This window comes from Gadus morhua, chromosome 17 (assembly GCF_902167405.1).
Source record: "Gadus morhua chromosome 17, gadMor3.0, whole genome shotgun sequence".
Classification (NCBI taxonomy): Eukaryota; Metazoa; Chordata; class Actinopteri; order Gadiformes; family Gadidae; genus Gadus; species Gadus morhua.
In genome coordinates, this window is record NC_044064.1 from 7,434,163 (window position 1) to 7,450,166 (window position 16,004).

General features: G+C 47.0%; 1 protein-coding gene across 1 annotated transcript in view; it reads left to right on the top strand.

The window, feature by feature from the left end:
• adam19a (ADAM metallopeptidase domain 19a) overlaps positions 1-16,004 on the top strand; it is a 116,117-nt gene that overhangs the window by 89,276 nt on the left and 10,837 nt on the right. The window contains exons 13-19 of the mRNA XM_030339224.1: positions 2,086-2,175; positions 3,926-4,121; positions 5,960-6,068; positions 9,859-10,063; positions 10,797-10,874; positions 14,469-14,577; positions 15,402-15,537. Of these exons, the coding sequence (XP_030195084.1) occupies positions 2,086-2,175; positions 3,926-4,121; positions 5,960-6,068; positions 9,859-10,063; positions 10,797-10,874; positions 14,469-14,577; positions 15,402-15,537 (923 nt within the window). The remainder of the gene's footprint in view (positions 1-2,085; positions 2,176-3,925; positions 4,122-5,959; positions 6,069-9,858; positions 10,064-10,796; positions 10,875-14,468; positions 14,578-15,401; positions 15,538-16,004) is intronic.

Sequence of the window (16,004 nt, forward strand, 5' to 3'; positions counted from 1 at the left end):
AGAATAAAAGAGAGATCGATAGAAAGAGAAGAAAGAAGGGAGTTGAAAGCGAGACGGGAAGGTCGACAGAGAGGAAAGGATAGAGCAACAAAGAGAAAATTGGAAGGGAGCGAGACCGAGAGAGAGAGAGTGATGGGGAGGAAGAGGGAGAGGGAGAGATAGAGAGAGTGATGGGGAGGAAGAGAGAGAAGGCGAGAGAGAGAGAGAGAAGGAGAGAGAGTGAGAGAGAAGGAGAGAGAGCAAGAGAGAGTGTAAAAGAGCGAGAGATTGGGAGGGGAGAGAGAGCACACGAAAGGCAGCGAGACAGAAACTCACTATCTCCCAGCTCTCACTGCTAATGAGACAGAGGAGGTTTGTTATTAATGATCTCCCCCAACGGACAGCCCCCCCCCCCCCCCGCTCCGAGACTCTTCCTAGACGCGTCCCCGCCCCATCCATGTTTATTTACACCTCCTCCGAAACGCCGAAACCCCCCCCCCCCCCCCCCCCGGCCGTAGTTCTCCCAACAAACGCCAGCCAAAGGCCTCCTGGGTGTCAATGGTCACCACACACCACAATGAAAACCTGGTTTTATAAACCTGGAGAGGCCACACGCCTCTCCCAGCACATCGGGTTGTGAGCTCCGCTGCTGGCGCTCTCTCTCCCTCGTTCCGGTTGGATCCGTAGTCCCTCCAACCCCGCCCGGCTCGGCGGTGTAATTATTTATTCTTTCTTTCAACTTTCAACTCCCACGTCCGTTAGGGAGGAGGAGGAGGAGGAGGAGGGAGAGTGTGGGGGATCGGTGGCGCTATGTGGAGGGCGTCATGGCAACAGCAGATGTCATCTTCATCCGTGTGAGACAGTAGAGCCGGGAGAGGGAGAAAAAGGGAGAAAAAAAAAAAGGGAAAGATGAAAAGCGCCCCGGTTGGCTTTTGGTCGATGGTGAAAATATGTGCAAGTCGGGACGTAAGGAAACAATCAGATAAACAGGAGGCGCGCTCACATGTGTGTTCGTTGTAGTGCTGGACGAGCCATGTCCAATTCCTGCTCGGCCTTTTCATTGTACTATTATTATTATTCTTCAGGTCATGCGTTCCACGTTTCATTTGTATGTTGAGGTCGTTAAAAACGTCTCAACGGGTTTCACTCCTGGTCAAACATTCCGGATAACAATCCTTAAGCAGGACACCCCGTCCTTACCGTTTCTGTGCTATAGCCGTACCCCACTGTGCAAGAAAAGCCTCATACACACACACACGACTTATCATGAATGCAACAGAACAAGTCGCCCCTTTCCAGTCAGGTTGCAGAGTAGCTATACAACAAATGATGAAAAATCATTGTTCACATGCCGTCTGTTTGGGGAGAAAACCAGACCAGCTTCCAAGCACACTGCTGGTCTCTCTGGAGGGTGCTCTGGGTCAGCTCAAAGGTCAAAGGGCGCTGTCTTTCAGGCGTTGATATCCGAGAGAGCAGGTGTCCCGGCCGGGGGCCTGACCTGGTTTTGTACCGACACGGCTCCCCTTAATCAGGCCTCTAATTGGAAGTTCTCGCTGGGCGCTTTGCGTGCCTTCCAAAGAGCTGTCTAAATGCAGCGAATAATCATTGTCATCATCGTTTTCATAATTTTGAGCAGATTCATCGTCGCTCCGTGGGGAGAAGGTTTTTCGCTGTAGGCCATCATTGACCCTCATGCTCCGTGCAGAGTATCATCCCACCTGCGGGGGCCTTCACGCAGTACTCATGAAGGGGACGTGGGCACTCTTTGCCTCGCTGCTGTGTGTGTGATGTATTGATAGACTTTTTGTCGGTTGTGTACGAGCTGTTCGAGGGTCGAAAGTCGAGCACCACTGCCGGACATAACGAAGCGACAAGAGGTTAAAGCCTTGTTGTTAGCGAGGCACGAAGAGGATCGGTGACACACCGCTGCTGAGACTGAGTCGAGGGTCAAATACCAGCGGTTCATGCTTTCATCCGTTTGTTTGTGATCACCCGCAGGTGATTTATCGCTCACTCTGTGTGTGTGTGTCTGTGTGTGTCTGTGTGTGTCTGTGTCTGTGTTTGTGTGTGTGTGTATGTGTGTGTGTCTGTGTGTTTCTTTCGCAGGAATGCACCAACGACTGCTGCAACGCAAACAACTGCACACTGAAGGAGGGGGCTCAGTGTGCCCACGGGGTCTGCTGCGAGAGCTGCAAAGTAAGACGGGACACACACACACACTGTCAAGTTGTCCGTGGTTTTTGCTGTTTTGTACTTTCTCCCCAACTTGAAAGAGGAACTGACATCTATTGGAGGTTTTGGGAAAACTGGATTCTACTCAAAATGTAATGACTTGAGTCCCAGGCAGTAGCTACGCTCTCACTTTTCTTTCCTTTTTATTTTCAGTTAAACAGTAGCTCGCTATTTTCTCTTGCCATTAACCTTTAGGTAAAAAACCTTTAAAGATAAACGGAAACATAGAAAACACACATGAATATCAGCAATCCACACAACAATAAACCGACACCAACATGTGCAAAATAATTGACTTTCTCAGATATAAATTCTTGTACAAAATATACTGGAATTTTAAACTTAAAAAGTACACAAACAACGCAGAAATTACATTTTTCAATTGTGGAACATTCAATAATAAAGTATTAAATGCATAAACCATCACTTATACAAAAACGGCTACTGCAGCCTCACCATCACCTTATTTCTAACAAGTGACAACTTAGTTTACAGTTCACGGTATAGGCAGACAACATTAGCATCCCCACTTGCAACGAATGCTGCGGTTAGAAGCTATTAATAGCACAAACAACGTTACCGGAGCAGCGGCAGACTTTGATGGAAAAGACCGGAAGTAGGCTACATTCTCTTACCGGCTGCCTCTCCAGATTTCAAAGATGTTCAGTATGTACAATACAAGAGTTTTTATTACACCCGTTTGCTGTGGTTTTCTAACAGTCCTCTTGTTCTCTCTCGTGCCTCCTTGAAGCTCAATTAAAACACCTGCTGCTCGCGTCTGCGTCGCGTGTATGACGTAGCTTATTTTTGCGTCAACCATTAGTTGAGCTGGTGAGTCCTTCCGCTCCCAATTTATAGTTAAATCACTATTTTTTGTCCGTTAATTTCTTCTTTTTTTCAGTGTATTTTCTTAAACCCCAAAGTAAAATGAAAACCACAGTTTGACTAGACACACACACACACACACACACACACACACACACACACACACACACACACGCGCGCGCGCGTGCACACGCACACGCCGGGTATGGCACTCTTACAGCAGCGAAGGCGGGCGAAATTTCACTGTCAATTTCGTTTTTAGATTTCCTTATGTACAGCAAAGGCCCCCTTTTGGCATGCTGTCATCCCAGATAAACACCAGCCCCTCCCGAGCGCCATTCCCTGCTTCGGTTCCCCTCCACCACGTTCTTTAAATAAAACACAAATAAATTCACACTTTGACTTTGGACGAGAGAGGTGAGGAAACGCTTTCTTTATTTTTAGCCAAATGTTGTCATTTGCAGATTATTTATTGAGTTAGCACATTCCAGGGTGAGAAATAGAGTGAGGAGAAAAAAACATTAAATATCAGCGGGCTTGGTGGAGGTTTGCAGCCAAACCACGGCTGTTTGACATTAACAAAGTGCGCATTTTCCACCGTGAAAAACAAATTATATAATAATCCGTAGCCGACGATGAAAAGCAAAAGGTTGTGTTTGATGGCTGGTGAGACATAGTAGTAGCACATATAGAAAACATCAAATAAACACAAAGAAAACATCAGAGAGATGGGCCTTTGTAGCTCCGTGCAAACCCTTTCTAGATATTCATTTATTCTTTTTATTTTTAATGTAAAACAAGGAAAGCGTTCCCAACAAAGCCCCCTAACGGCGGAGCCTCATGCTGGGTAGAGTCGCCCGGCGCTGACGTCATTCCCTCTTCCCTCCAGCTGAAGCAGGCGGGGACCATGTGCCGCGGGCCGGCGGGGTCATGTGACCTGCCCGAGTACTGCACGGGGGGGTCGCCCTACTGCCCGGCCAACGTGTACCTGCTGGACGGCTCGTCCTGCCAGCAGCGCGCGGCCTACTGCTACAACGGCATGTGCCTCACGCACCAGCAGCAGTGCCTGCAGCTCTGGGGCTACGGTACGCTGCCACACACACGCACACACACACACACTCACACACACACACACACACACACACACACACACACACACACACACACACACACACACACACACACACGTGTACGCACGAACGCCCACACAAAAACACACGTGAACACATGCGCATGCGCATACACACACAGGCACATGTGCACGCACACACACACACACACACACACACACACACACACACACACACACACGAGCACACACAAACACAAATATGCAAGTGTACGGACACGCGTGCACACACACTCATGCGCACACAAATATGCACACGTGCACACACAGCGGTGCACATGCACTCACACGCACAAACACGTTTGCATATATATATCTATAGGAATATATATATAGTACAAGGCACACCACTGACCCGTGTGTTGTTGTGGTCAGTGTTCAGAAAGGCGATGAACGCCTCGCCTCTGGAGCGTCTTCAGAATCCAATGCCTCAACCGCAGACGGGGAAAAAAATTGTTACTCTGAAAATATATCCCCCGCCTTACAGCGGCCGCAAAGCACCAAAGAGTTCCTCGCAGAGCACCAGAGGGGCTGGGGATTACAGGCTTTTAAAGTGCGGGAGTGATAGCCCGCCCTCCCGTGAGGGTTGGAGCCAATGATCTCGATTCGCTAATTAGTCGCCACCCAGAGATGGAGCTAATGAGTCTGAGCGGCTGAGGGCTCAGGTGGAGGGTTGGCAGAGCAGGACCAGTCCCGGGTTGAACCCCCATCGCAGGCTGCAATTGTTAGCCCTGACTGGCTCTGTGGAGGATAGAGATGTGCCTTTTTGGGGTTTTCTGTACTAGGGTAACCCGTTACTTTAAATCAACCCTGCAGTCAATTCCAAGCTTGAAAAAACAAACAAGAAAATGCAAAAAATAGCCCACATGTCCATGTTTTTTTAAAAACCAGCAGCTTATAAAAAACGTTTTTTTTTCTGCCTCTAAGGGTAACTCTACAAAAAGCAAGCTGAATTGAGATACACCATTTTTTCTATGTTACATTCATTTGGGATCACAAGTAAGCAGTCATTCCAACGTGAAGCCCCCTGTCTGACGATGGTCTTTATGTTCTGTTGACCTTGTACATCAATGGTTCTTCCAAACCACTCTCATTAGCCCTTCAGCCCAAAGTGAAAAGCACGACTGGCTCGGAGAGGACAATATATATATTCAAAGAAAATGCACCCATATTCTCTGTCTTTTTCCCGTTCGCTGTGAAGACAGTTTTCTTTCTGCGTGCGCGGCGTTCGTCCCGTTCGTCCTCCAGAGTCCGTGCTGATCTTGCAATTGTTTATCTTCCACTTGCTGCGAAATCGTCCGCCCTGCAAAACTCCTCGATAAAACCAGTCCTTAGCTCCTTGAATCCGTCCCCCTGTCCTCAACGTAGACACAGGTTATTCATTCACCGTACGAGGACGGCTCTATCGACGCACCCCCAGGGGATTAAGCAATACGTACTCAGGTGTATCTAGTAAATGGTAAATGTACTGCATTTAAATAGCGATTTTTTTGTAACCATAGGCCACCCAAAGCACCTTACACTATTGCCTAACGTACAACCATTAATGCACACATTAACACACCGACGGCGGCATCGGCCATGCAGGGCGACAGCCAGCTCGTCGGGAGCAGGTAGGGTGGGCTGCCTTGCTCAGGGACACCTCGACCCTCAGCTAGGAGGAGCCAGGGAGCAAACTAGCAACCTTGCGGTTACCAGCCAACCCGCTCTACCTCCTGAGCTACATGCCGCCATTCTACCGTAGCGAGGAACCTATTAAGCGTTCACTCCTGACTCTGTACCCTGGGGTTGCAGATGCGAGGCCGGCTCATGACGCCTGCTTCGAGGACGTCAACGCGGCCGGGAACGCCTTCGGGAACTGCGGGAAAGACGGAGTGGGGAACTACATGAAGTGTGCGAAGAGGTGAGTTGGAGTTGGTACAGTTGGTGCGTGGAATACTACCATTGAATACTACTATCAAAGACACACACACACACACACACACACACACACACACACACACACACACACACACACACACACACACACACACACACACACAGATACGATACGATACGATACGATCGTTCAAATGCATCACATGCTTTTTAACCGGAAAAGGCAAGTGGATTTTTATCATCTTTTATCAGAGTTGTAGTCTCAAAAAAGTTGTAGTCTTAAAATACAAAAATAATACTAATCTTGAAAATAGTCCATGAGGTAACGTTTTACCGCACACAACCCTACGCCCTGAACCTGAACCCCCCTGAAGAATAAGGAAAACTCCCTGAACCCAGAGGGGAGAAGACCTAGAGAAGGAACACAGTAGAAGGATCTCTGGGCCGATAAAGCTGTACAAGCAAGCAAACCAATGTTTGACAATATGAGAGGTTCAGGAGAGTCCGACAGCTGGGATAGGCGAAACCTTTTGGGGAATAGGGGATCTTTCAAACGACACCACTTCCTCCTATGAGCCAATGAGAAACAGGAATTGCTATAACGGCTGTTTGTTTAGTACCATTCCTTTTGAGGTTGACTTCATATTGTACATCTTTTATTTGAGACACACACACACACACACACACACACACGTACGTACACACACACACACACACGTACGTACACACACACGCACACACACACACACACACACACACACACACACACACGTGTACACACACACACACACACACAACCCCACACACACACACACTCTTAGGACTTGTGTCGCACAAGTAGATATATTCATTTTATGCCCCATTTTGATCAATTGATTGATTTGAATTGAGTGATAATATTAAAATGGCTGCTATCTTACTCTCAGCGGACTGACATGCTCCCACTGTGTTCATGGCAACCTACTGAGCGATTACAGGAACAGTCTGGAAGCAGTACCATTATTGCAACACCAATTCTTCACAGAAAGGTCAATTTTAGTTCCCAGCTAATAGAGCTGCTCACAGCTTTGTGTAAATCTCAATATATTTCAGCCAAGAGGCAGAATGCGTGGCGATAGAGAGAGCCAAACAAAATACGAGTTGAAGAAACTTTTGTTATTTAGTTAACATGGCCTCGGATAAGTTGAACATGTATCTGTACAACCCATGCAGACTGGTTGGAAAATATCACATTTTAGATTCTTTTTTTTTTTCTTATACCGTGCAATTTCGACTCTACCAAATAAAAGTATATGGAATACTGTTTGTTGCAAAAAAGATAAAGAAGGGATCTGACTCTGCTGTGCCAATGTCAAACATGTTGTGTGCTCCGTATATCCCGTTGGTTAATCACCGCTCCATAAAAAGAATAAAAAACTAAACAAAAACATTCCAATACGTACCTTTAGCGGTTCAAATATAAACTAACCAAATGTTTAAACCTTTCCGCCAAGTAAAACCTTGTCCCTGTTTGCACGGGCAACGGTCTCTGGTGCCAGCACAGGGCCAGGCAGGGTCGACATTGGGCTGTGCCCAAGCACCATGGCAACAAGAGAAAGCAAAACAAGCAGCCGACTTTGTACGAGCCAAATAAAAAGTCCACTGTGTCTGCGTTGGGAGTACCGAATATTTTTTCTGAGAGTAAGACTTTGTAGAGAGATAGACGGAGAGTGGCTGTGGTCTTTATAATCTTCTAGAAAAAACGTACTCACAGAGATATAGAGGTAGTTTCAAGGTTGAGGCGATGTGAGGACAGTAATTACACCATATATAATAATAATAATAATAATACATTTAATTTAGAGGCACCTTTCAAGACACGCAAGGTCACCTTACAGAGCATATAGTCATCATACATTTTTTAAAAAGCAAGACATTGTGGAAATAAATAAATAAACATAACATATATGTACCGCACAAAGTTAGTGAACCCCAAGAAGTTGTTCCACAGCAAATGTTCATTTATTATTGAGAGGTAAAAAATGGGCGAGTTAAAAGAGACAAACTAAAGGACAGGAGGACGCGCCTGGCATTACGTACAGGGGTTGTTCTGCAGGTGTACCCTCTGTGACTCCTGATCCATATTCTGATCCATAATGAAATGGACGTAGAAACACTAATTAACAAATTAATGTTTTCAGCGAGGCGGCGAAGCAGAAACTGCCGCATACTACTCAGCGTTTGGTTTCCTGTCTCTCACACGCTCTCTCGCACACACACACATCGTGCATGGACATAGTGCATGCATGCACACACACGCACACACACACACCATGCATGAACACTCACAGTGCACACACACATACAACCCGTGCATGGACGTAGTGCACGCCCGCACACACACACACACACATAAACACATATAGACATATACATACACATACATAGTGCACACACACACAAACACACACACAAGCACAAACACACACACACAAACAGAGAATAGCCTGCATACCCATGCACGCACGCACACTCGCACACAGACACACACACACACACACACACGCGCACACAGACTGCACACGCTCAGCTCACTTAGAGACAATTTCCATGGCCCAGTGCCACAGCTAATTAATAGAGCCAAATTAGCAGTTTAGCCATGCAAATGAGCCTCCAGATTAAGGCAGACGATAATGGCTTGCTACGTCTGCGTTCTTGCGCGTGTGCGCGTCTGTGTGAGTGCGGCACAAGGGGGGAGTGCACGTGCGACCGCACCTGAGGCGTGTTCGAGAGAGTCTCCCAGGAGTCATTAGCCGGATGTCTGCCCGGACGCGCCGGTGTGGGCGGTTGATTAGAGAATATGAAAATGTGCAATTTGCATGCATCTGTGGAATGGCTGTTGTAGTTATCCTGAAGGTCCCCCTGCACACTTCCTTCTCCTATCTCATTTCGTTTACTTTCTAAACTATTTCACGAAGGCGATTGTGATTGTGTTGGGCTCCGTCTAAACTAAACTCAACTCGAAGCAGGGGTGCTAAACTGACGTGGTCTACTGAAAGAGAAGGGTTTTAATGTCTTTTGCCGTCGGTGGGCTCTGGGCCAATTAATGCGTGTTTGGAGGTAATCACCTGATGGGTTGTCATTGACGACGCACCCAAGCAGTAATCAAGCATGAAACCGTTAATGGTTCATTTATTTTTTTACATTTAAACGCTGATGCGCTGAACTGGTCATTAAGGGATATGCAGATATTGCATGATTTTGCACATATTCACACAATTTGTTAATCATGTGAGGAATACGAGGGGGTCGAAAAACACAGATCCTCCTCATCAACCTTTATTTATGCACAGTTTCTCAACGACGCCATGTATCCATACGGTATGACGAAAAATGATAATAATACAAATATATAAATGAATATCCATACGAATAAAGAAAGAGCGAACCAGAAAACATCAGCGAAATACCACGTGATAAAAAAGAAAGAATAAAATCCTCACCTAACAGAGTGCGATAACACAAGAAAACAAATATCTCTCACCCAAAGCGGGACGACGTTCATACAGTACATTACCATTTAGCAGAGGCTGTAATCCTAAGTGACTTACAACTGTTTGTACACACCCTGACGTCAACAGTGGTGAGGGTGAGGTGCCTTGCTCAGGGTCACCTCGACGCTCAGCTAGGAGGAGCCGAGGATCGAACCAGCAACCTTCCGGTTCCCACCCCCCCTCTACCTCCCGAAGCTAAGCCAACCCAAGTTTGTCAGATTTCATTGATTGATTTTTCTCTAACCCCCCCCCCCCCCCCCCCCCCTTGTTCGCCCACGCCAGCGACGCCAAGTGCGGTAAGATCCAGTGTCACAGCGCGGCCAAGAAGCCCAAGGGCACCAACGCCGTGTCCATCGACACCACCATCCGCACGGGCGGCCGCGAGGAGAAGTGCCGGGGCACCTACGTGTACAGCACCCAGGACGGCCAGGGCGACCTGCCCGACCCCGGCCTGGTCATGACCGGCACCAAGTGTGGGGAGGGCAAGGTGACCCACCCAGAGACACACATATACAGTGGATACAGGCTCGCATACATTTATAGGCACACACTCACACATCTATATATATGTATATAAATATATACAGTAGATGCACACGCACACACATATATTATATATACAGTAGATGCTTACGCACTCTTAAAAAGACACGCATGCATAACCCTACACACACATATAGAAGCACACGCACTCATACATAGACACGCATGCAAACGTGCATACACACACACACACACTGGAATACATATAAAAACACGCATATACACACACAAACTCACTGGTGGTGGTGAGTGAGGTCCCTTCACTGTAAATTGTCTTTGAGTGTCTAGAAAAGCGCTATATGAATTCAATCCATTATTATTATTATTATTACAAACACACAGACAAACGCTTATATCGGACACGCACTCATACACACACGCATGCACACGCACATACACACACACACACACATGCATGCAATCATACATGCACACACATAGGCACACACGTACATACACTCACACACAAACTCATATGCACCCACACGCACACACACAATCTAATACACACACACTTAGTATAGTGGTTTGTCATGCTCCATCACAAGGGTGCCTGCACTCACAACACCCCTTTAAAAATAAAGTCGTAAGGGCTGTGTGTGTGTGTGTGTGTGCGCGTGTGCGTGTGTAGTAGAGTGCGTCCTGCGTCATGTGTTGTTGCTCGTGTCACCCCACAGGTGTGCAGGGACCGCAGATGCCAGAACGCTTCGTTTAGCGAGCTGGAGACGTGCATCGCACGCTGTCACGACCACGGGGTAGGGAACACACACACACACACGCACACACACACACTCACACCATCGGTCCTGCTGCCAGATACAGCTGGCTGCTTGTTATTCCCTCACTCTGTGTCCTTGAGTTAAAGGAGAGGCTCTTTCTCGCAAGGCCACTTGTAAAAAGTTTCTTTCTCATAAGTTAAATGAGGTATTTTTTTAGAACAAAGGAGTGATGAACTATTTATCAGTCTTTCCCCCGGCCCCGAGTGGTGACAGTACTTGAGTAGTCCGGAGTTTATGGGCTCATAACGCAGTCTTGGAATGGGAAGTGTTTAAGGGAGTTTAAACATCTGTTTCCGTGCAAGAGCAGACAGCGATCTGTCCAGATCCAGCGGTCCGAGGGCGGGTTTGAAGACGTTTTCGTACGTCATACTCGCTTGTCTCGGTCCTTATCCAGTTGATTTGATCTCGTTTCAACAAGTTAAAACTGTGTGTGGAGTGCGCGCTATGTGAGGTACAGTCAGTAGTGTGGATCTAGGGCGACCGTCACTAAATTCACTTTCATATACGTACCGTGTCTCCATGGCTTTACGCAGAAATAATCTTTGTACATGAACACTGTGTAGGGACTTTTTGTATCGACCTTCGTTAATGTTTTTACACATTTGTTCTTTAGGCCATGGACTAGGTGATAGGCCATGGACTATCATCAATGATAATCCATGGCCTTATCATGGCCTTATCATTGGTGTATTGTCGGATGGTGAAATACCTCGAGATTGCGTTTGTATAGATGAATTTGTACGTCCTCAATACAAACCCAATAAAGAGAATCAGGAGTTTTGACATGCCGATGGCATGCATTTGTGTGGCTTATGTTTAGAAAAATATATATAATACACGTTTTTAACGGTTAATAAGCTATGGTCAGAAGAAAATCCTTATTTTGCCCGGAGGTGCGCAAATGTTGTCTTTTCGAAAATAAGCCTTGAATGATTCTAGTTTATGAGAGGAAAAATAAATCAACACACACACACACACGCGCGCGCACACACACACACACGCACGCACGCACGCACGCACGCACGCACGCACACACACACACACACACACACACACACACACACACACACACACACACACACACACACACACACACACACACACACACACACACACACACACACACACAGACACACACACACACAGCCCCCTCTCTCTCTCATTCAATTACAGGCAGCCCAGCCTTGAACCACAACTTACTTTTATTGTTTGTGACCCTTAGCGCTCAATGCCCGCCCTGCTGTTCACTGTAATTTCACACCCCACATGTCTTTAAAGCCAGCCCTTAAGGTCAGCCTACCGACGGCACACGCTCCCCCCTACACACACCCCTACACTCCCCCAGCCCCCCCTCCCCCATCTCCGTTATATGACAGCTATCGACGTACCGGGGATGGGAGTAAGCGGCCTGTGACGGGATAAACACTGGAACGTTCCAGATGTATTAACTTTAGAGGTATGACTGATCCGGTCGTCGTGTCCCCGTAAACAGCGACCGCCCGTGGCACGAAGGTAAACACGTTCCGATGTTTACCGCTACCGAGCAAAGGTTGACGTGAACTCAGCACTGTCTCCGCTGCTGATTTTAGTTGTTCTGCCGTTGCGTTAACACGTCAGTGAGAACGTGAGAACGTTTTTGTCACGCAGGTTCACGTTCTGTCGCTCTCTGTGGATGGGTCTCGCGTCCGTTAAAAGCCTCCCGATAAAACGTGAAAACGATTGGATCAGCTCTGAGGGGAAAGAGTCGCGGTTCATGAGGAGGCGTGGAGTAAAAAAATAAAACGACGAAATTGGTGCAATCTACAGAGAAATCAAAACTGTTTTATCTGAAATAGAACGAATAATGATGTTAAAAGATTAACAGGAGAATCTGCACACTGACGGCATTTCTTGGAGGAAAATATGTTTTCGCTTTACTTACGAACGGAACCGGCCAGATGGAAGGGAGCCAGAGGGTCACTTAGTTCTTTAATTGGATCTGCAGGACTTTCCTGAACACCGTAAGGCCGCGCCCATGTGTGGAGATCCATCGCTGGCCGGCCAAGGCCTGACTGATATTCATTGCGAAACGCAAACCTGATTATCTTGGACGGTCTCACCAGGCTTGTGATAACCAATAAAACGTAAAACGCAAACCCCTTGGCAGATGGACGGTTTGTGTGCGTTGTGTTTTGAATTCAGAGAGACTTCAGTGGAAGTGCAGAGTGAGATTAAGAGTGGAAGGAAATAGTTCCCTTGTTGGTTGGTCGAGCTGCACGAATATATCTTTTATATCAAGATAAGGGAAGCGTAGTTTTAGTGGGAGCTTATATATTTTTGGAATTCTGGCCAAAATCAATTTGGGGAGAATGGAATAAGCATAAAAACATTACTTTTTGGAAGTTCATTTAATTGGCTTCCTATTGCCAAAGAACTCGCCTATTTTGTTACCCCTCTGTTGGAGGGAGATATCGGGTCCAGACATCTGGAGATATTAATTACGTTTCCGCCGTGGATTTCACCTAAGATAGGGGAAACATTTGCAGCTTGTTTACCCATAGAGAGAAGTCATTAAGCTGTCACCGGCCAATCACCGCGGAAATTAAATGGCAAGCTTCAAACACGCTAAAAAACTGTGCTTCGGTTAAGGGTAACGTGCGTTTTGTTACCTTCCTGTAACACAAACCTGATTGTTGGAAATTGTCACTTAGGTAGATTGGGGGGGTTGGTCCCAGCTCATGTAGACATTTCGCAGACATTTCGCAGGGGGTAAGCATTTTCACGGGGGGACGCTTGAAGGGGTTCTTAATTGCCGGCCTGTGTTCACACCTGTCAAACGGTTGTGGATGGAAGTCTGTTGTCGCCGTGCGCGACGGAAACACAGCAACCAAGCGACCAAGCAACCAAGCGTCGTGAAGGGCTGATTATGGTTCCTCGTAGACGCTTCGACGCAGTGGTGGACCTGTTTTGGTTCTGTATGGGGTTTTAGTGAGCCGACCAATCACAGCCCTTGCTGCCCTCGACGCATTGCTAAAAAAATGTTGAGGCCCACGTCAGGCCCTGGCGGTGGACGAAAGAAGGGTCCGCATGGACGTAATGGGTCCATAAACCCCCTTGCGTTGGAGGCCGTGTTTGTAGCCTGGCTCCCAGGTGCGGTCTGCAGTAATAGTGTCGAGACTAACGACAAATGGTGTCGAGACTAACGACGCTCAGACCTTTTTGTTTGCATGTATGACAGCTCATAAAGGATACGAAGCCTTCAAAGGGGGGTTTGTCGTTTACCAGGTGAAAGCCTTGGTGGTTACCGTGGTTACGGAGAGGTAGGGTGGGGGGGGGCTCTTGAGGTGTGAGCGAGGTGCTGGGTTTGTGTTGTCGTAGTCCAAACATTACGAATAAACTGTTGAATGCATTGTGCAATATGTAATATGTCCCATTTTTGTCCTTTGAAAGGGTATTACGCAATGTTTATGTTACAAGCATGTACATGTGCTATTTCGCGTGTGTGTGTGTGTGTGTGTGTGTGTGTGTGTGTGTGTGTGTGTGTGGTGTGTGTGTGTGTGTGTGTGTGTGTGTGTGTGTGTCTCTCTGCAGGTGTGCAACAGCAATGGGAACTGCCACTGTAACCGTGGCTGGGCTCCGCCCTTCTGTGACAAGTCAGGACTGGGGGGCAGCGTGGACAGTGGGCCCGTGCAGTACGACAGTACGTCCACACACACACACACACACACTCGAGCACACACGCATGCACCCTTACACATACCCATACATTCACACACGTAGCCACGCACGCACGCACATACACACATAACTCACTCACTCACTCACTCACTCACTCGCTCACTCACTCACTCCCTAAGTGTGTTTTCACTGGCATAGCAGCTAACATCACGAACAGGAGATCTTAAGGTCTGTACAGGGTTTTTTTTATGGTAAATGGAATGCATTGAATAGAATATGTAGTGCTTTTTGAACCCATGGTCACTCAAAGCACCTCACAATTATTGCCTGACATTCACCCGATCACATATAACAGCGTCAAGACTAGTTTCCTTTTGATCTAATTGATTTGATATATATATATATATATATATAATCCATATGTGTCTTGTGTTGCTGTTATGCACACGGTTTATCTATATGTCTCCACATCTTCCACACTGATCCTTGGTGTTTACTTCAAGCGATCCTTTGGGTCGATTTCTTTATCGAATTGAACCGTATCGCCATTACAATTGCCTACAATTGTCAGTAAAAAGTAACAAACTGACGAAGGAACATTGACTTGCATATATTCCATTTTATTTTTTATATTATTATATGTTTCCGATATATTTTATAAGAAAAATTTATGAAAAAATTGCATTTTTAGAAAAAATGTGCATATGTAAATATATCTAGTATGTGAATATACCCAGGATCCCTACGCACATGGATCAAATACCCTCCGTTACCCTGAGCCCCTCACAGCTGACCTCGGTCCGTCTGTCTCCCCCCCCCTGCCCGTCCGTCCGTCCGTCCCCACAGGTGAGGTGGGGCTGGTGGCCGGTCTGCTGTTTGCCTTCCTGGTGCTGCTGCCTGGGGTGCTCACCGCCTTCTACTGCCTCCGGATCAAGAGCTCCTACTACCACAAGTGGCTTACCCAGCGGGAGAAGAACCACAAGTAGGTCTGGTGTTAGGCACAAGGCCTCGGCCAGGCAAACGTCCCCTGGGTACAAGGTTGTAGTCCTTTTGACAGGCGTTTGGATTATTGGTCCAATATATTAAATAAGATGAGGCGGGACGCTGGATCGATCATGGCATTTCATAAATTGTGTTTAATATATTTTAAAACAGGAACCTCGTCAAATGAATGTTCACTGGTTTACTTGTGCTGCTGTAACCAATGTAACTCCCCCCCCCACACACACACACACACACACCTAGCCTCACTTCAAGGCACGCCAGGGTGCCCTGGCATCGCGGCCCTCCAGGCCTGCCTTGGTGGGGGGGTTATGGGTGTGAGAGGAGGGGGGGGGCACATACAATATTTAAAATTGTATGTTTTGTGCCTTTCCCTTCAAAACAGTTTTTACTGTTAAACAAAAAGTGCATGAATGTAATCCTCGGCATACAGAAAGGGTTCAACAA